This window comes from Pan troglodytes, chromosome 4, assembly GCF_028858775.2.
Source record: "Pan troglodytes isolate AG18354 chromosome 4, NHGRI_mPanTro3-v2.0_pri, whole genome shotgun sequence".
NCBI lineage: Eukaryota > Metazoa > Chordata > Mammalia > Primates > Hominidae > Pan > Pan troglodytes.
Window position 1 is genome coordinate 36,569,686 of NC_072402.2, and position 21,946 is coordinate 36,591,631.

A 21,946-nucleotide genomic window follows, 5' to 3' on the forward strand; every position below is an offset into this window, starting at 1 on the left:
ACTTACAACTCCTGGCTAAACTTAGATTTAGAATTTATCATGGACCTGTTTTCTATCTCCTCTTAGTTTTTATTACAATTTAAAGGTGGTTGTACTGAAGCATCCATGTCATTGTCTTCTCTCAAATTTCAGGTATTGGCTCTCAAAAACTGTCAGACATTTCAGAAATTTCCCTAGACTCTTGTCCAAACATGAACATTTTAAAATGACAATTGATTAGTTGTATCGATTACTCTTTAAATGTTGGATAATCCGAGAACCTCCCTGTTCAATTTGAACAGATTGTTTTGTAGCAGAATGCTGCTGCCTTTCAAGTTTGTGATCTAAAAAAAAATCCATATCCAATGGCCTCATATCCAGCCAACAGAAGGGATAGTGGAGGAAGATAGAACTTGTGAATGACAAAAGCTCAGCCCATGCTGGCCAAATTACCATGGAAAGAAAAAAATCTCTTCCTCTTGTAGGAAGCAAATGGTAAATCTGAACAATGAGCTTAAAGACACTTAAATTTAAAAGGTATAATAATAACAAGTGTTTTACCCAGTAAAAGCAAATCGTCCAATAAATAGTTTCCGGATTATAACTAATTCTTAACGTCAGCTTGGAAGAAGTCCTAGAAATACGAAAAATTACAGGTGAGGCTAGACTGCTATGATGCTATGATATATCTATTGTTTTTTGTCCACAGTTCCTGGCTCATAATTTTCATAGTCTTTGTTACAGACTCTATAATGTTATAATGTTGGGGTGCTTTAGGCCTCAGAAGCAGGTCTCAGGAAACAGAATTTCTCTCCGACCTGTTTTTTGTCCTTCTTTTACTTACTCAAGGCAGGACTCTGATATGATTGTGAGTCAAAGATCCCCATTTCAGAGAGGGTCCTACCCCATACTCTAGAGAAGGAATGTGCACAGAAAGGCCAGAAAAATCTGAAGAGACAGGCCTTGTTGGGTTTTTTCAATCAGTTTATTAGCATTAAATTGTACCTTTTTTGTCCAATCACATTTTGACATGGTTGTCGATGCTTCATTCATGTCTATCCAGTGAAGTCTCCATAAAAGGCCCAAGATAACAGGGTTCGGGGAGCTTCTGGATAGCTAAATGTGTGTGGAGGTTCCTGGAGGACAGCATGCCTGGAGAGAGCCTGGAAGCTTCACACCCTTTCCCCCATACTTTGCCCAACACATTTCTTCATCTATATTCTTTTTAATATCCTTTATAATAAACCAGTAAACTTAAGTGTTTTCCTGAGTTCTATGAGCTATTCCAGCAAATTAATCGAACTCAAAGAGAGGGCAGTAGAACCCCAACTCAAAGCCAGTTGGTCAGAATTTCTGGAGACCCAGACTGGCAATGGGTGTCTAAAGAGAGGGCAGTTTTGGGGGACTGAGCTCTCAGCCCGTGCGATCTGACACTATACTATCTCCAGGTACAGTGTCAAAATTAAATTAGAGGACACCCAGCTGGTGTCCACTGCACAAGTGATTGCTTGTTGGTTGGTGGGGAGAAATCCCCCACATTTAGTCATAGAAGTCTTCTGTTTGTGTTCATTGTTGTGGTGTGAGGGAAAAAATAAACATGGCTTGAGTTCGTGTTTTTTCCACTCAGAATTGTTTTCTTAGAACCCTTTCATTTTCATCATTTCAATTGGAAGAGATGTGGAAAGGAGGAGAGATGAGCAATGCCATCAATGCAGATGGTAGATTCCTGAGCAATGTTGATGACTGGATTCCTATTTATATAGTATTTGGGAGCTTTATGCTATTACTGTTGTCAGGTATAATATTTCAATAACAACGGTGAGAGAACTGTGAAGAGCATGGTACTAGCATCCAGAGTAAGTGACAAGTTATTGATATATCTTCATAATTGTCTCTTTACTGAATTTTATTGACAGTGGGATAGTACAAGCAACATAATTATGATTGCTGTTAAGCACTTTTAAGGGTACCTGAGTGTTTTCATGAGGTGTATATATGTGCACTGATAACACTTTTATCTGTATTTTGAAGACAGTTGGTGCTGTATACTTGATTGGAGTGATAGTGTGGTTTGGAAGGCTCTGAAAACTTACTTTCAGTCATTACAATTATCCTAGTTCTTGAGTCTTCCTTCTGCAAGGGAAAATAATCTGTATTTTGATAGAATGATCCCACTTCTATAACAGATTACAAAATAATAATAGTGTTAGCCTGTTGAGGCTTAGAGACTAGAAGTTGGTTATTCATTCCAAAGCATCTCATATTTGCTTTAGACATTGGCTAGATTTTATCACATGTGGTATTCTGAGAAGGATGACATGATAGAATATTTTGATAAAGTATGAGGTTCAAAAATACCTTCTGCTTTTCCCCTGCTGTTCTTCTCACCTGGATTTGGTTTCTTGCAGGCGCAAAAAAAAAAAAAAAAAAAAAAAAGTCTAAGAATTTAATTTTTTCAGCATTTATTGAACACCTTGCATGGGTCAGGCATGAGTTTGGTGACAGCGACGAACTGTCAGGTTTAGATGATAAAATAATTATTCTCCCATCCAGTGACTCAGTATAAGATAAAGATACGGGCTCTAGAGCCAGACAGTGTGCCGGCTCTATAATGTGTCATCTTGAGCAGTTATATACTGTCTCTATGCTTCAGGTTCCTCATCTTCAAAAGGGGGATGGGATAGTAATCATTTCATAAAGGCTGAGAGTTCAGTAGCACAGGCACAGTGCTTAGAACAGTGTCTGACCACATGTTAAGCTCTTTAAAATGTTAATTATAGCCAAAGAATGTACCACATTTTATAGGTTTAGGCCTTTGTCTTCAGATTTAGGAGTAGCATATTTAAATTTCTGAGTTTGAATTATACAGCCTGTGGCTTCCCTCCTTTGGGACAAATGATGGAAGTTGTTGTTGAGTAATTTGTAATTTGTGTGCTCAATTTATAAAAGGAAAATTGCTGAGACATCACATAATTCCAACTGCAGAAGTTTAGAAACTGTCATCAGCTTTTTTTCCTGTCACTATTACTTTTTTGACTCTATCAATTTGAAGCTATTCAGTTTTCATTATACTAGATCTGTAACCTTTCAGTTTCTGCAGAGAATTTTTAATATTTTGTAAAATCAGGAACAAGGTAAAACAGGATAGTTGAAGACACATTGTTGAAAAGAAAAAGATGAACAGATGTAGCAGGAACCTGAGATGAGATCATTTTGAGAGTAGAAAACAATCTAACTGAGTTTCTTGGCAAATGAGTGAGGAGTGTATTGAGTTGTAGTCTTGTTTGGGTGTAATAGCAAACAGATGATTTTTTTGCCTAGCACTGTCATTAAGATACTGCGTGGGTTGATGATCCAATGGGAGTTTCTTTTATCTGTTAAACAATTCAAGGGAGAACTTTAAATCTTAATTCAGTGAAGGCATCTTTTAGGGAATTGAGATAATCAGAAATTTGCTGTCTCACTATATTACTAATACAGGGGGAAAGAATTTAGTCTTAGAAAGTTTAGAAAGGCCAGGAGCAGTGGCTCATGCCTGTAATCTCAGCTTTTTGGGAGGCCAAGGCAGGATGATCCCTTGAAGCCAGGAGTTCTAGATCAGCCTGAGCAACAAAGTGAGACCCCGTCTCCACAAAAAAAAAAAAAAAAAAAAAAAAATTTGGTTGGGCATGATGGTGCACACACCTTTAGTCCCAGCTACTTGGGAGGCTGACTGGATAGGATCACTTAGCCTAGGAGTTTGGGGCTGCAGTGAGCTATAAGCCATGAGCATGCTACTGCACTCCAGCCTGGGAGACAGACTGAGAGCCTCTCTATTTTTTTCTTTTTTAAAAAAAGAAAATTTAGAATAGTTAATAGGCTCCAAAACAAATACTTTTGCTATTTCTGCCAAAGTACCTAAATAACAGAAAAGAGTAAATACACTTAGGATATACTGGTGGTAGGATAGTGTCAAATTTTTTTATGTTATGGCGTAACTTAGAAATTTACATGAACTTTGCATTTTTCACCATAGTCTAGCCATACTTAGTATTGGAATAAAGTTTTTAAAATTATTGCCATGATGTGGAATTGCTGCAGGGTGATATGCTATGCTCATGCTGTTGTTTGTAGTACCTTTGTAATTAGTATTACCACTCCTCTCTCTTTTCTTAAGAAATAAGACTAACTTGTTCTTCTCAAATGTCTCAAAAGAGCCCTTGATTGAGATTCTAGAACTCTTTCATATAATGAGAGGCTGTTTTTGATTAAGAAAGATTTAAGAGTAGGTATTACCACTTTGTCCAGACTCCAGGGCATGAATTTTAAAAGAACTGAAAATAACTGGTTCTTAAATGGTTGGTTGAGGCAACTGAAATTGGAGTTCTAATATTAATATAATCCATTTGAATATTGTGGAATGTCTGCCAAATACAGTCTTTAGTACAAGGGTGTCCAATCTTTTGGCTTCCCTGGGCCATATTGGAAGAGGAAGAATTGTCTTGGGCCACACATAAAATACACTAACGATAAATGAGGAGCTTAAAAAACAAAAAAAGAATCACAAATGTCTGATAATGTTTAAGAAAGTTTACAAATTTGTGTTGGGCCACATTCAAAGCTGTCTGGGCTCCATGTGGTCCACAGGCCGTGAGTTGGGCAAACTTGCTTTAGTATTTGCTTGCTTTTTCTATTTATCATTTGGTTTGGCTATTATTTATCTGTACTTATTTAGTTAAACCATCGTCTTTTATGCTGTGGTGGTTGGAGAACCAGTTAGGAATTTTTATCTAGCTTTAGATGATTGGCTTCCTTAAAGTTGATATTTATGGGATCCCTCAGGGCAAGCTTGCTGGTTCACAATTAAAGCTATATTGGTAGTTAAAGATTACTTGTGTGGGATAACTTGTGTAGAATAACTATACTGCAGAGATAATTCTGAACAGACATAGTTGATGGCAAAACTTGGATCAGTTGGAAGTTTGTGGCTGATTTCTTTTGTAAGAAACATTCTCTGGACAAGAGTATCCGCAAATCTGTTTGCTAGGTGAATCTAATATCACTGGGGCTGTAATTTTTTTTTAAATTAAAAACTTTTTTTTAGAGACAGGGTCTCACTCTGTTGCCCAGGCTGGAGTATAGTGGCACAGACATAGCTCATTATAACCTCAAACTTAGGGGCTCAAACAATCCTCCTGCCTCGGTCTCCTGAGTAGCTGGGACATAGGCATGTACCATCATGTCTGGCTAACTTTTTTTTTTAATTTTTAGTAGAGACAAGGTCTCACTACGTGGTCCAGGTTGGTCTTAAACTCCTGGGCTCAAGTGATTCTCCCACCTCAGCCTCCCATTCCTGGGAATACAAGCATGAGCCGCCACGCCTGGCCTAGGGCTGTAGTATTTTTAATTGGTATTTACTTTGTTAAAAAATGTAAATCATGTCATATTCAGTAAAGTGCACAAATCTGCAGCTCAATGAATGTTTACATATGTATTTATTTAAGACAATATTCCACTAGCTGTGTATTTAAAAGCAAGCAAATTCGTTGGATTAAAAAATTATTTGCTTAAAAAATTTTTTTCTTATAAATATATGTTCACATAGAAAATTGAAATAAGAAAAAATAAGTCACTTGTACTTCCACCATCAAGAACTCTAAACATTTTGGTGTATAAGCATTCATTCATTTATTATTATTTTCTGAATATCTAATATGTGCCAGAAATTTGAGATGCTGAGGATACAGCAATGATTAGAACAGTCAAAATCCTTGCCTTTGAGGAGATTATACTTTACTTGGGGGAAAAGGACAATATATAAGAAAGTATATTGTGTGTCAGATGGTGATAAGTACCATGGGGGAGAATAAAAGAAATAAAGGGAAGAGGGAGTCCTGGAAGGCACTGCAATTTTTACACAGAGTGACCAAGAATGGCTCTACTTGAGAAGGTAACATTTGAGCCAAGACCTGGAGGAGACGAAAGAACATGCTGGGCAGACCTGAAGGAAAAGAGCACTCCAGGCAAAGGCCTTGATGGGGGCAGTGCCTGGCATGTTTGAGAAACATCAGGAAGGCCACTGTGGCTGGAACAAAAGAGGGCAAGGGACAAATGAAGTTAAGACAGGGAGGAGGGGATTGTGTCCTCTAGTTGCTCTCCCTCCTGGCTACACATGAGAATCACCTTAGAGGCTCTTGAAAACCACTGATGCTGAGCTCCCCACCCAGGCCATGGAAGCTGATTTCTAATGTGCAGCCAGGGTTGAGAAACACTGGCACAAGGCCTTTAGGCCATTTTTTTCTTTCTTTCTTTCTTTTTTTTTTTTTTTTTTTTTTTTGAGATGGAGTTTTGCTCTTATTCCCCAGACTGGGGTGCAAATGGCGTGATCTCGGCTCACTGCAACCTCTGCCTCCCAGGTTCAAGCGATTCTCCTGCCTCAGCTTCCTGAGTAGCTGGGATTATAGGCACATGCCACCATGCCCGGCTAATTTTTTGTATTTTTAGTAGAGACGGGGTTTCACCATGTTGGTCAGGCTGTCTTGAACTCCTGACCTCAGGTGATCCGCCTGCCTCAGCCTCCCAAAGTGCTGGGATAGCATAGGCATGAGCCACTGCTCCTGGCCTCCTTTAGGCCATTTTAAGGCTTTGTATTTTACTGTGATTGAGATGGGAAGCCATTGGGGAATTCTGAGGAAAGATCTACCTTATGTTTTATTATTTTAAAATTATATATTATTGAATGTTCCAGACATACAGAAAAGGACTCACCATCCAACCCACTTTAACAGCCATCTGCATTTTGTCGTGCTTGCTTTATCCTGCCTCCCCACCCCACTTTTTTTTTCCTAGAGTATTTCAATGCTAGGTTGAGTTTTTAGAAGGATCATTCTGGTGTCTGTGTTGAGAGAAGGAGTGGCAGAGCAAGGGCTGAAGTAAGTGTATCCTCCATGTATTTTTTTCCTTAGGCTTTGTAGACATGTTTTTATACAGTATCCACTGATTTATAAACTGTTTTCTTTATTATATAGGACATTTTATGTCACTGGATATGCTACAACTTTGTTTTCTCATGGCTATATAGTGGCTTTTGATATGCATTGCTAAGGTGTTTTTCAGAAAGACTTTACTAATTTATACTCCCACCAGCTGCTTTGGAAAGTGTCAGGTTTCCTTAAGTTCTCACTAACATTGAATTTAATGACTAACATTGAATTTAGTCATTAAAAAATTTCTATGTTGACAGGTAAAAAAAGACAACTCATGGTTTTAATTTTAGTTCTTTGATGTCCACTAGGTTTATTTCTATTTTCATTTGCATTAGAAACTAGGCTTATATCATTTGCTAGCTGTGTGACTTTAAGTCACTCAGGAGCGCTGTTTTCATACTATAAGATGGGTGTTGTGTATCTGCTTCACAGAATTTTCATTAAGGTTAAATAGAAGCATTTTTTATGCCCAGGTCTTTAAATCTTTTGGCCATGATCTGCAGGGGGAAAAAAATGCATCTTACATTGTGACAAGCATATATAAATACGTGGCTGAAAGTTTCTTGGAACAAGATACATGTCCTCACCATGTGTGATGCACTTCTGATATTGTACATTTTCATTCACTTTTAAAAATACCCCTTGTTGACTAGTAGATTGATCATGACTCCCTGGATTGTGACCTAGGGTTTGAAAAACACTGTAGTAAGCTTGTCTTGTTAAGATGCCGGTTTATCTATAGGATTCCCTCTCTCAGGTAGCTCAGAAGTCAGTCTCCCTCTACCTCTAATAAAATTCACTTTCAGGAAAGCTAAATAGGGAAAAGGCCTCCCACTTAGATTATTGTATTCCTGTATTATATTTTTGGTCAGTGAAAAATGTTAATTGCTTTTCACAGTCAGAAAATGTATTTGGGTTTCTGTGATGCCATGGTGACTGGGTTGTATTAACACTACTTTTATGAAATAGAGCTAATGCATCTAAGCACAAACACCACATCACTACAGGGATTATATTTGCAAAACCCAAAATTGAGACATTATCTGACAAAAGAGTTTTGTCTATAGTTTTTGTTACGTGAAACGCTGACAAAATTTGAAAGTAATGTGGGGCGAGGTAGCTTGTGTCCAATGTCCCAGCAGGAGGCTGAGGTGAGAGGATCCCTTGAGCCCAGGAGTTCAAGTTAGGCCTGGACAACATAACCCCATCTCTTAAAAAAAAAAAAAAAGGCAAATTATAAGTCACATTTAATTATACTTAATATAGCCCCTTTTCAACAGATAAAAATAAAGTAATATGAAACCTGGATAATCATAAAATAACAGATGTGCTATTCATTGGTAGTCTTATAGCTAGATGACTCGAGGACCATGTAGAAAAGACTTAGCTGTAATTAGTACCTGTGACTAGACAAAACTTGATCAAATGAAAGTTAGAGTCACTTCCAAGTCTGAGGGATGTTGGAAAGAAAAATGCATAGAGAAAGAGAGTGGGAATTTACTGCTTGAAAAACACTCAGGAGTTTAACTTATTTGGCAATAGAATTGTGTTATTTTTGACGTCTAGTTTAACATTAAATATGTTTTGTGTAAATTGTTTTTTGACGCTGAGCCAGGAAAACATTTTAAGCAGCTCTAAGTTAAAAGTTTGACTAACATGCATTTACTTACTCCTCCATTACCTCCACCAGCTCACCCTTTCACAATGGAGTAATTTAGAGTATCAGAAACACTTTGGTATGGAAAAATAGAACCTAAATTTTATACCAAAGGACCATAATTTACCTTTATGTGGTTAGAATTGGATATATGAGATGTCGTTTGAGTACTGAATTTTAGATTCTGTCTTTTTCACTATTGGAGCTAAAATAAGGTTTTAAACAAGCTCAGAAATGAGTATAGCAATTTGTTGGACTCAGATGGCCCAGAAATACATGAATAGCTGCTTAAGCTCTCTAGTGATCAGGCATATGCAAATTGAAACTACAGTGAAATACCATTTCATGTCCAAAATTGGCACAAATTAAAGATGTTACGTGGACATTACCAAATGTTAGGAGAGTGTAGTATAAAACTAATAAGTGTAAATTGGTACAGGTGCTGTGACCCGTGCCAATACCCTATGACTAGGAATTCTGCTTCTAGTGTATCTCTTGTGTGCGTGCACAAGAAAACATACAGGAACATTGTTTGTAATGCTATTTTGTAACAGTGCAAAAATGAGAACTACTTATATGTCTGTTGATAAGGAAATAGCTACAGAAAATATTGTCTAGTCCAACGTTCTCCACTAGAAATATGATGTGAACAACATATGTTATTTGAAATTTAGTTTTAAGGTTCTAAAACGGAAGTCAAAATCAATTTTTATATATTTTGACACAGTTTATCCAAAATGCTATCTTTTTAAAAGTGATTAATGTAAAAGTCATGGAGATACATTACATTTTTTAAAAAAATACTAAGTCTTTGAAATCCATTATGTATTTTGCATTTAAAGCACATCTCAATTTGAATGTTAAATGTTTATTGGAAATACTTGATCTGAATTTAAATTTCATAAGATTTCTGTTGGAAAAAGTAGATTCACATACCCAGGTTGTTCCATATATATTTAAAAGCTTTTCAGATACGGAACTGAGTATCAGATAAAGTTTAAATTAATTCATTTTCTCAGTTGCACCAGCTGAATTTCACATGCGTAGTGGTCAGGTGGCTAGTGGCTACCTTATTGGATAGTGTAATTCTAATCATAGCATGTATTGTTATGTGGCAGTTAAATGACCTAGGCTGGGCATGGTGGCTCATACCTTTAATCGCAGCACTTTAGGAGGCCGAAAAGTGAGAGGATCGCATGAGCCCAGGAGTTTGAGACCAGCATGGGTAACAGTGAAACCCCATCTCTAGAAACTAAAAAAAGCTGGATGTGGTGGTGCACGCGCATCTGTAGTCCCAGCTACTCCGGAGGCTAAGGCAGGAGGATCGCTTGAGCCTGAGAGGTCAAGGCTGAAGTGAGCTGTGATCGCACCACTGCACTCCAGCCTGGGCAACAGGGCAAAACCCTGTCTCAAAAAAAACACCGGCCTATATTATATAAAGTAAAATGTGGCCGATTATTCAAATTTTGCATTTTCAATAAGAACTCCTAGAGAAGTGCTGTGACGTTTTATTGTTTGTTTTGAGCAATTTAAAATATTCACAATAATACAGGGAATACTATACACATATCCACTTTTCAAATTTCACAAATGTTAACATTTTGTTCAAGTATCTCTGGATCTTTCTCTTCAATCCTGAGTTTACTTATTAGAATATTTATTTGTTTAGATATTATATGGACTGAGCATCCACTCATTTAGTTTGTAGCAAGTAGAAAAGTGTACCTTAGAGTATTATGATTGTTCGTTGAAGGTGATATTAGCACTTAAACGGCCTTTATAGCATTTCATTAGTTTTTTTTGTTTTGTTTTTTGTTTTTTGAGATGGAGTTTCACTCTTGTTGCGCAGGCTGGAATGCAATGGTGCAATCTCGGCTCACTGCAACCTCAGCCTCCCAGGTTCAAGCCATTCTCCTGCCTCAGCCTCCTGAGTAGCTGGGATTACAGGCCCCTGCCAGCACGCCCAGCTGATTTTTTTATTTTTAGCAGGGACATGGTTTCACCATGTTGACCAGGCTGGTCTTGACCTCAAGTGATCCACCCACCTTAGCTTCCCAAAGTGCTAGGATTACAGGCCTGATCCTCTGCGCCCAGCCTAATTCATTTGTTTTTAAAGTTTTTAAGGCCGGGCACAGTGGCTCACACCTGTAATCCCAGCACGTTGGGAGGCCGAGGCAGGCAGATCACAAGATCAAGAGATCGAGACCATCCTGGCCAACATGGTGAAACCCTATCTCTACTAAAAATACAAAAATTAGCCAAGTGTGGTGGTGCACACCTGTAATCCTAGCTACTTGGGAGGCTGAGGCAGGAGAATTGCTTGAATCCAGGGGGCGGAGGTTGCAGTGAGCCGAGATTGTGCCACTGCACTCCAGCTTGGTGACAGAGTGAGACTCTGTCTAAAAAAAAAAATAAAGTTTTTAAGAACTGGATGTCTATTGGGAAATCATTTAGATTTTTAATAAAACGCCAGGAGTTTAACCTATTTGGCAATAGGTCAAATAGTACTACCTATATTAACAATAATTAAATTCTAGTTATTAACAAGAGATTACTTTCTTTAGATTTCCCAGGCATATACTGTCAGTTCTCAGAATTTAGCTTGAGTTAGTGGAAATCATTTGGGAAGAGGAGAATATTTAAAGTCAAGTAAAATGGAATGTGCCATATCAATTCTAAATGTAATTTATTTATTATTATTATTATTATTATTTTTGAGACAGGGTCTCCTCTGTTGGCCAGGCTGGAGTGCAGTGGCACGATATCAGCTCACTGCAGCCTTGACTTACCTGGCTCAGGTGATCTCTCCTGCTTCAGCCTGTCAAGTAGCTGGGACCACAGGTGTGCGCCACCATGCCCGGCTAATTTTTTTTGAGATGGGGTTTCCCCATATTGCCCAGCTGGTCTTGAACTCCTGGGCTCAGGCAGTCTGCCTGTCTCAGCCTCCGAAAGTGCTGGGATTACAGGTATGAGCCACCACACCCAGCCTAAAAATGTAATTTTAAATGTGATCTATCAAGCATACTTGATATATTTTTAAACACTGAAATTTTACCTGAAATGGATGGGGTTTTTAATGGGTGGTAAGGACAAAGTCACTTGGCAGTTATTTAATACATACTAAGCAAGTTTCTTTGAACATTGAAGATGTTGCTTAAATGTGCATTGAATGAGGTTGCTTGCTTTTTACTCTGAATTTCAGCATATTCCTTAATACTTTATAGCTACTTATTAAAGTGGCCAAGAGTAAGTACTAAAATCTCTTAATAACTAATACCATGGCCTATAGATTATAAAAACTACTCTTAAAGTAAGAGGTGACATATAAGAAATGTAAACAGTAGCTCACGCCCGTAATCCCAGCACTTTGTGAGGCTGAGGCTGGTGGATCACGAGGACAGGAGATCGAGACCATCCTGGCTAACACGGTGAAACCCCATCTCTACTAAAAAATACAAAAAATTAGCAGGGTGTGGTGACGGGTGTCTGTAGTCCCAGCTACTCGGGAGGCTGAGGCAGGAGAATGGCGTGAACCTAGGAGGTGGAGCTTGCAGTGAGCCAAGATTGCACCAGTGCACTCCAGCCTGGGCGACAGAGCGAGACTCTGTCTCAAAAAAAAAAAAAAAAAAAAAAAAAGAAATGTAAACAGTACTGTTACTCTTTAAGTGTATTTTTATATAATTTAAGAATCTTAATTTCCAAATGGAAATTTTAGATTTGATATTTTCTTCATATACACCAATTAAATACTTAATGTCATGAAAATATTTCTGATAACTGTAATGCAAACAATTATTTTTTAAAACCTTTAATTTCAGTGTTCACCCAACAGATTAAAAGATCAAGGAATTCAGATCATACATTTTTTTTTTTTCTTTTTTAAAGAGACAGGGTCTTGCTCTGTCACCCATCCTGGAATGCAGTGGTGTACAATCATAGCTCGCTGCAGCCTCCAACTCCTGGGCTCAAATGATCCTCCTGCCTCATCCTCTTGAGTAGCTGAGACTATAGGCATGTGCCACCACAGCCAGCTAATTTTAAAATTTTTTATAGAGGTGAGGTCTTGCTGTTGGCCAACCTGGTCTGGAACTCGTGGGCTCAAGCGATCCTCCCGCTTTGGCCTCCCACAGCACTAGGACTACAGAGGTGAGCCACTGTGCCTGGCCAGATCATACAATTAAAAAAAAAAAAATCCTTCCAGAAGTCTCGATACTTCTATTATAGCAAGGTTACTTTACAATTTTGTATTTGCTATAGAGTAACTTCCAGGTTTTAAAAAACATGCACCTGCTATATTTTTGGTTCATCACTAGGTGGAGTTGTTGCAGTATAATTATGTGTTGGGTAGCCATTAGTAGAAAAACCTTTGCATTCTTCAAAGTTCGTATATGGTTTTTAAAAAAGAACATTGTATGTATAAGCAATCAGCTTATTACACATATCATGCCATAGGGACATACAGTTGGTAGTATGTTATATTATGCAGTCATAATCTCTGAGCAGCATCAAAACAGGTATCTTAATGAGATTTTTCATGGGGTAGGATATATGTATGAGAAAGAGAGGAGGTGGTGAGATTTAAACCAGTTCCCTGATAATCGTGTGGAGTTTCAATTTATATTATTAAGTTGTACAGGATAATTCTTTCTAGGAAATTCCAGTGCTTGAGCTGTGCATCCAAAGTCATGCTATGCCACTTCATAGTGGCACTGAAACTAAATTCTCCAGCCATTACCTATCAAGTTAAATGGTAATTAGTGTCCGTCTATTCCTGGACTTATCCTTGTCATTCTCATTTTGGCCTGAACAAGTATTGTTCAGCTTCTCTTGCCACTTCAGTCACCCAAAAGCAAGCTGAGGGTAGAATGTTTTTTGTCTTACTTTCCTGTTTACTTCAAATCAAGGAGGATGTTTTTGTCGGGAATTGGATGTACCTTCAGCACCTGTAGTCCTACAGTTAGGCATGTTTGGATTTCGCTCCTCTCCTACTTTCCCTTATTCCTCTCAGTTGAGTTCCAACCTGTTAAAATTGTCATTCTTTGATTCTTTGGCAGTCTTCAAAAATGGCCCCTAAAGCATTATTTTCCATCGTTAATTGCTATGTAAGTGTAATTTCTTCACAGTGCCATTTTAGAAAGATATTTTAATGCCTATACAAGGTTAAGAAAAATTAAACAATACCTAAAGGATAAGAAAGCGAAGTAATTGCCCCTGTCTTATCCCTTCATTCATTGAGCCCCATCCCCAGAAGCAACTACTTTTAAAAAATGTAATTTTTATTTCTTTTAGTGGTTGCCTCCATAGCTCTAATAAGCTCTTATATTACTATTTTTTTAATTGAAAGCTTTGGATTTTAAATCCTTATTGCAGAAAGTCAACTAGTAGTGAATTTTTGCCATTTCCACATTTACCTTTCCATTTCTTCCTCTTCCCACCCATCTCAATGCAGTTATTCTTATAAATTGCTCTGTTGGTTCTACAATTTTAAATGGGGACCCCAAAATCAAATTGTGTATACTGTGGGGTGGTGTTATGAAGTGAATGAATGACCAGTGTGTAGCTTGTATAGTTCTGAACTGCCACCAATTACAGTATTGGGGGGGCATGTTAGTGCAGAGTTTATTGTAAGTAAGTCTCTTTCCTCAGTTTTCATTTGCATAGTTTTTTAAATGACAACTGTTTGAAACAATTAGCAAACGTATTATCATATAGAAGCCTGGAGATAAGGTGATTTCTTGGTTCAGTGACATCATCAAGGAACCAGAGTCTTTGTTTTTCCATATGCTATTATCGACAGAGAATGTTGGCTTTGGTCTCAGGTATGCGCCCCTCACAGCACTAAGGGTTTCTTTAGGTCCTGATGTCACATGCAAACATACCGTTTCAGAGAATATTCCTTCTTACATGTGTACTGTCTGTGAGTGTACCTAGAAGTTTCTAGCAAACTTTTCTTGGTTATTTCTTGGAATTGTTTCAGAGGTCCATTCCTAACCCAACTTCTGGCAAGAATGGGATTGCCATGATTATCCTTAGCGAAGCTCACAGTCATATGGAAGAGGGTAGAGTATCTGAGGTTTGTTGGGGAGCAGCAAGGAAGAACAGTTGGTAGATAGTCAGTGAACAGGGTCTGCAGCAGAGTCAAATCCTCAGTGGAAAATATTACCAGCCTTATTTCTAATACTTCTTAGAATACTTAGAATACTTTCAGGCTACTTTCTTTTGGAAAATTAAAAAGAAAGGAAATTATTTGAAACCATAACCTTCTTTATAATCTCCTTTGCTGCAGTAGCCATTTGTACTTACATATCTGAAAAGGATACTTCTAAGCTAGGCATTAAAGGTATACCAGGAAATGTACAATTTCTCTTCCTTTCCTTGAGTTTGATTGTATTTATTGGACCTATGCCTTTGCACTCTCTTGGGATGAAGATTTACTGGTTAATCATATAATATTTTTGAAAGTATAGACTTCATTGGTAACTTTAAAACAGCATCATCATTGATTTTTAAAAATCAGAGCTATCCAAGTGATGAATGTTAACTGTCTGCTTTTTTTCTAGACCAAAACTTATGTATCTCCTGGAAAATAGTTTTTTGTTTTGCTCTAGTTTTTTTATGATCCTCGTTTCTTTCTTATTACGCAGATGCCTGAGAGCTAAATGTAGTAATTCTTTATGTCAGCTCTAGTGAGTTTGAGTAAGTCATGTTTTTAAAATAAAATTCTGATTTTATTACTTTTTTCTCAGGGTTATCTTAACATTCTTCCAGTTTTCCACATCCATAGTAAGTTTTAGCATCCATCACTGTATGTAGTACTTTTAAAGAATTGTAGCTCAAGATGAAGAACTTGAGAATTATTGTTACACCAATTTCCTAGAATTCGTTTATGAATCAACAGAAAAATACTCCAGTAAGCTTTTCTTATGTCAGTAAAGTAGTTTGAATTACTTACTGTTCTGGTTATTCATGTAAGAAGTTACCGAATAGATGGTGCTCTATGATTAAAGTGTGTGTGTTTTCTGGTTTTTTTGTTTGTTTCTTTGTTTTTGAGATGGAGTCTCGCTCTGTCGCCCAGGCTGGGGTGCAGTGGCGTGATCTTGGCTCGCTGCAACCTCCGTCTCCTGGGTTCAAGTGATTCTCCTGCCGCAGCCTCCTGAGTAGCTGGGATTATAGGCATGCGACACCGTGCCTGCCTAATTTTTGTATTTTTAGTAGAGATGGGGTTTTACCATGTTGCCCAGGCTGGTCTCAAACTCCTGACCTCAAGTGATGAACCCACCTCGGCCTCCCAAATTTCTGGGATTACAGGCGTGAGCCACTGCGCCTGGCATGGATCTATTTGTCTTTAAAATTGATTTTTAGAGCAATTTTTAAAGAGTAATTTTTAGTTTCTTAGAAGAGTTACTTTGAGTGTTCTTAACAAGTACCCGTTTAAGAAATAATACTGTAGTCATTACTGAATAAGGCTTGAATTTTATATTATAAATATAATTAGTAATATCAGTAAAGATGGTAAGCTATCCAGACCAACTTTCAGTGAGATATTTACCTCAGAATTTGTCTTTTGATTCTCATAGCCATAAATATAAATCCTAGGAGATGTAAATATATTACATGAAAGAGTTCTGAGGTCAAATAATTTGCCAGATGCTGGATTATTTGGTGTTAGATTGGTTTCTTTACTGCAGAACTTCTCAGAACCTTTAACATGCTAATGTACGTTATAAATATTTTAGAATATAACACAGTGTTTGCGAAACTTGTTTAAACATGGACCATTCATTTCTCAGACTGTTGTTCAATATAAACACACTTTGGGAAATGCTGGTATTTGATCCAGTTAGTATTTGTGTGAATTGTTGTAAAGAAAGCAGTGTCTAACCTTTATTTATGAGTGCTATACAGTTTATGAAAAGATATTAACTTTAATACCTGGACACTTGAACAATCAATTTCAAATGTATTACAGGTCTTTTTAAGAGATTAAGAGCTAGATTTTTAAGATAGCTTTTTAAGAGTTCAGTTATATGTAAATCTCTTAAAGATTTTAGATATAGCTTCTCTACTGCTTCTTCTACAGTTTTTTTCTAAATGAAAATTATGGACATGCTTAGTATTGAAACATACCCATCATAAAATCTGGTGATTCCCCAAACTCTGCATGCCAGCCTGGTTTTCTCTGAGCTCCAAACAAGTGTTTTTAAGTTCCTGGCCCAAGAGTTCTACATCCAAACCCTGTAGGCATCTGAACTCCTTCAAAACTGACTTCATCTTCCCCTTCCACTTCCCCAATCTTAGACTTTACTTTCTGTGTCCCATCCTTGCTAGTGGGACTGTCTTCTTTTCAGTTACCCAAACTAGAAACCCAGGAGACTCAGATTCCTTCTTTGTCTTATACATCAGGAGTTCTCAACCTTGGCACAATTAACATTTTGAGCTGGAAAATTTTTTGTTGCGGAAAGCTATCTTGTGCATTGTAGATGTTTAGCAGCATCCCTGGATGCTACCCACTAGATGCCAATAGCAGTTTCCCTCATTGTGACAGCCAAAAATGTGTCCAGACATTGTGAAATGTCCCGAGGAACAAACCCACCCCAGTTTGAGAACCACTGCCCTATATCCAATCTATTACTTATCTACTGATACTTCTTCCTAAATTTACCTTTAATCCCTTATCACATCTTCATCCTGTTCCCTAAACTCCTATCCTCTTTGTTAATATTTGCGATTCTTTAGTAAGGTTCTGACTAGTCTCCCTGTGTCCAGTGTTTCTCTCCAACCCACCTCCTTTTTATTGCTGCCAAATTTGGTGCATGTATATGAGAAGGTCTGGCTCTGTCACCCAAATTGGAGTGCAGTGGCATGATCTTGGCTTACTGTAACCTCTGCCTCCCACCCCAGCCTGCCAAGTAGCTGGGACTACAGGTGTGCACCACCACGCCAGTCGACTAATTTTGGTTTTGTCATGTTGCCTAAGCTGGTCTCGAACTTGTGAGCTCAAGTGATCAGCCCAGCTTGGCCTCCCAAAGCACTGGGATTACAGGTGTGAGCCACCGCACGTGGCCCAGATTTATCTTTCTAAAATGCAAAGCTGGAGCTGAGCTAGGTGGCTTACTCCTATAATCCTAGCAACTCGGGAAGCTGAGGTGGGAGGATTGCTTGAGGCCAAGACTTCAAGACCAGCCTGGGCAATATAGTGAGAACCTATCTGTTAAAAAAGGAAAGAAAGAAAGAAAAAAAAAAAAAAGCAAAACTATTTCGTGTTTATAATCTCTCAGTAGCTTTCAGTAGACACCCTCATGAACTGTCTTCTCTCTTTTTTCATTCTAGCCTCATTCTTCAAAGGCACTCAAACTTACCTGTACTAAGGTTCTTGCTACACAGTGTACTTAGCCCTCCTCCCACTGTGCAACAGTTTGTTTCAAACTCTATTTAGGCATCTGTTTTCTGTCATAGCTGTCAGTTACTTATTTTTAGAGAATCTATCGTAGTGAAGAGCATTTTGTTTTTAACATATCCATCTTTTCTCACCAAATTGAATTTTTCAAGGGCAGGGACCATCTGGATCCTTACATCTTGGCATATAATAGATATTCAATAAAAGTTTGAATCATTTATTAGTATGCCCTGTCAGATGCAGTAACATCCTCATTACTTCTAGGAATTCTGTTCCCTGGATCTGTAGTGAAAATTATTTCCCTAGTCTTTATCATATAGACTTTGAAGTACAGGCTTTTGACCACAGAAATCTTAAACTATAATTTTCTTTAAAAAAACCAGCTGTTCAGAAGAGAATTAAAGAAAGCTATGTATTTAGTTGATATTCAAATGGCATTTGCTTATACAATAGCTAGCTTAAAGATTTTTATTCTGAAAGGAATTAAATTGTGTGGATTAATTAAATGTATGACTCAATATGATGTAGAAAGTCTTTACCATACTGAAAACATTGCATTTCCATTGAGTAAGGATTTGTTGATTGGTTGTAGAAAGCTTGCAAAAGCAACGTTATTATCTTAATAACTAATTTACTGTTTTAGAAAATATGTTTATTAGAACACATTCTTATAATCACCAACTTGTGTTATTTAGGTGAATTTAGGAAATTTAACCCCTACCAAATGAAAACAACAAAAAAATCAAGTAATCGAGTTAGTAAAGAATAGTGTCTTACCTCCCTTCCTTATGTGCCTTAATAGAGTTGTGTATGATTAGATGTCCCTGTGACTTGTAACTAGCCACTCTCAGCCTGACCAACAATACTTTTACCTCAGACTTTAATTAGAAGGTGAAAAAAGAAAAGTAGGGGTTGCAGGGGTTTTGGAAGATAACCCAAGCTTATAGCACCAGCCTCGCTGAAAGTCAATGGTTGAGGATGGGGAAAGAGGGAATGAATAAGACGTATTCCCAATTCAGAGTTCATCATCCTGGTACAATGTTTTGCCAGATTGTTAATAATTATTAAATGAATCCATATATAGTGGCAGTTAAACAAGAAGTAATAGCTCCACTTCATTTTTTAGGGAGTGGCACAAAATATATCACTTTCTTTTAAGAGAGATTCTTTAATAAGAAAAGTTGTATAGGAGGTTTCCAGAAATAAAACTAGGAAAGAGCCAGGTTACCTACAGGGAAGGTACCTCACTTTCACACCAACTCTCTAAGGGTTGAAATGGATATAGGAGTCACCCAACCTTTTATTAACCTTAAGAGCCATTTTGCCGTGGACTCAGATTTGCCTTGCCGTTTTTCTAATTTTTCTCCTCTCCATATTTACCCTTCCTTTCTTCAAATTTAAAATTTTAGAAATTTTAAAATTCTTCATAATTTTAAAATTAATTTACTTAATATTAAATATTACCAATTAAAATTTTCTTTATGACCTTGAACTGCTTTAGAAAAGAAGGATGTGCAGTGAAATGAAATAAATGAGTTTTATTTGGGCTCTTAAAAAAACAAGCTTGATAAATGCTGCTTCCAAGATAATTTTTACTCAGAACTTGGAAATTTTTGAATTACGATGCTTCTATCATATATAGATCATCTTATGCCTGTTGTTCATACTGTAAAGAATTCTGTAATGATATTTTAAATAAGTATTTTTTATTAGTTTTGGTTCTTTGTAATTTTAAAAATCTATATCTTTAAGGCCCTGCTTGATCTAAGTAAGAGATATTTGTGGTTTCAGCAACTTTGTTTTCCATAGACTTTTAAGTATAGTAGCGATTATAGTGAATGTATGTTTTCCCAGTAAGTTCTTTACCTATTCCCAGATTATTCTGGGTTTTAAATGGGTAAAATGTGTTTAAATGGGTTTTAAATGTGGTTTTAAGTGGGTAAAAATATTAACCTTGTAAGAGTCAAATATAAGATACTTGTATTTTAGCAGAGCATAGTTTATTCTCATTATTCACATCTTCCATGAAGGTGCCAGCAACACTAAGTTAGCAAATACTGTACTGAACCATTGCTCTTAGGGAAAAATACTGTGTCACGTTCCTACAAGCCTCTGCTCACGACATTTTCGTCAACTAATCAGTACATAACCATGTTTTATGTGTGTTTCTACTTAAAGACACCTTGCTTAATATATATTGTTAATGCATTAACATTGAACTGATGGCCAACAGCACTGTAACTCATGCCTCAGTGAAACTTATCTAACACATATTTTCTCCACATCACAGCCTTCTTGCACCTAGGAACAGCTAGCATCTGGGAACACTTCAGCATGATGCTTATGGGCCATTTTAAACAGTAAAAGCACCAACAAAGTGTGAAATGTGTAAAACATGGTGCTAAATAGACCATAAAAAGGACACTTGTAAATGTAGTATGAGAACTGAAACAAGAAGGCAATGTCACTTTGTTCAGTTTCAGATGGAAATGTGCCATGTCAGGTGATGCATGGTTTTGCACTGCCCTGTGTGTATCTGTGAAAGACTAAGAATGTGCCACACTATTGATTTGGCGGTTACAGATAAATTTTAGTGAGTAGGTGAATTCACATGTACAGACTCTTCAAATAATGAGGATTGACTATAATTGTTTTTAGAAACCTTATGACTGAATACTTAGAATATGCAAATTTGAAAGTTTCTCTTACTTTCAGGTATGTGGAAATTGTTGATTAAGCAGAATCATCCTTGCAGTTTTCATGTTCTCTTGTCCAGTGAAATAAAACTGGCTGCTTTCAGTCCATCATTTTCTTTTCTGCCCTGCAGGGAACAACCTATCTTCAGCACTCGAGCTCATGTCTTCCAAATTGACCCAAACACAAAGAAGAACTGGGTACCCACCAGCAAGCATGCAGTTACTGTGTCTTATTTCTATGACAGCACAAGAAATGTGTATAGGATAATCAGTTTAGATGGCTCAAAGGTAAGCTACGTTTACTTTGAATGATTTGGCTGGTTTTGCTTTTTTCAGTATGACATTTTAGTTTTATTCCGAACATTTTATCTTCATTAATATAAAATGTTTCCTTTTGAGTTCTTAAAACTTTTAAGAAACGAAATGGATTATTAAGGTAGCAACATGTTTTGTCCACTAAATGACTAACCACTTTATTACATTGTTTACATGCCAAAATATTCTACAAATTTGAGGTCATTCCATTTATTTAATGTTCATTGCATATCTGTTATGTGTCAGGCATTATGCCAGGTACTAGGAATATAGTGGTGGACAGAATAGATATGGTCTAGAATTCTAGGAGCTCTAATTCTTTTCAAATATACTGCTACAGACTAGTAGCAGTTTAAAGTCCCTATATCCTATGAAGTTTGTCAGTGTCAATACTAAAGCTGACATTTCTTCTCTCAAGAGAAGTATAAGGACAAAACCTATTTTATTTTTAGGAGAGGCAATTAGTGTAACAGGAGCAAGGACTGCCTGGGTTCAGATCTCAACTCCACCATCTACTGAGTGTTTTGTCTTTGGGCAGATTACTTCTCTGAGCCTCATTGTTCTCAACTCAGTACTGGTAGTTGTAAGGATTAAATGAGTTAATATCTGCAAAGCACTTAAATCAGTGCTTAGAGGACAGTGTGCCCTTCAGAAGAGTTGGTGGGGGATCCCTTTTTTTTTTTTTTTTTTTTTTTGAGACGGAGTCTTGCTCTGTCACCCAGCCTGGAGTACAGCTCAGCTCACTGCAACCTCTGCCTCCTGGGTTCAAGTGATTTTCTTGCCTCAGCCTCCCCAGTAGCTAGGATTACAGGTGTGTGCCACCATGCCTGGATAATTTTTGTATTTTTAGTAGAGACAGGGTTTCACCATGTTGGCCAGGCTGGTCTTGAACTCCTGACCTCTTGATCTGTCTGCCTCAGCCTCCCAAAGTGCTGGG

At 37.4% G+C, this 21,946-nt stretch overlaps 1 protein-coding gene across 6 annotated transcripts in view; it reads left to right on the forward strand.

The window, feature by feature from the left end:
• The window catches only part of HOMER1 (homer scaffold protein 1), a 142,500-nt gene that overhangs the window by 37,471 nt on the left and 83,083 nt on the right, over positions 1–21,946 (forward strand). For all 6 annotated transcript variants that reach the window (XM_054684276.2, XM_016953092.4, XM_016953093.4 and 3 more), the window contains one exon: positions 20,826–20,982. Coding sequence is in view for 4 of the 6 variants with exons in the window: in XM_016953092.4 (XP_016808581.2) it covers positions 20,826–20,982 (157 nt within the window). In the remaining 2 variants the exon portion in view is untranslated. The remainder of the gene's footprint in view (positions 1–20,825; positions 20,983–21,946) is intronic.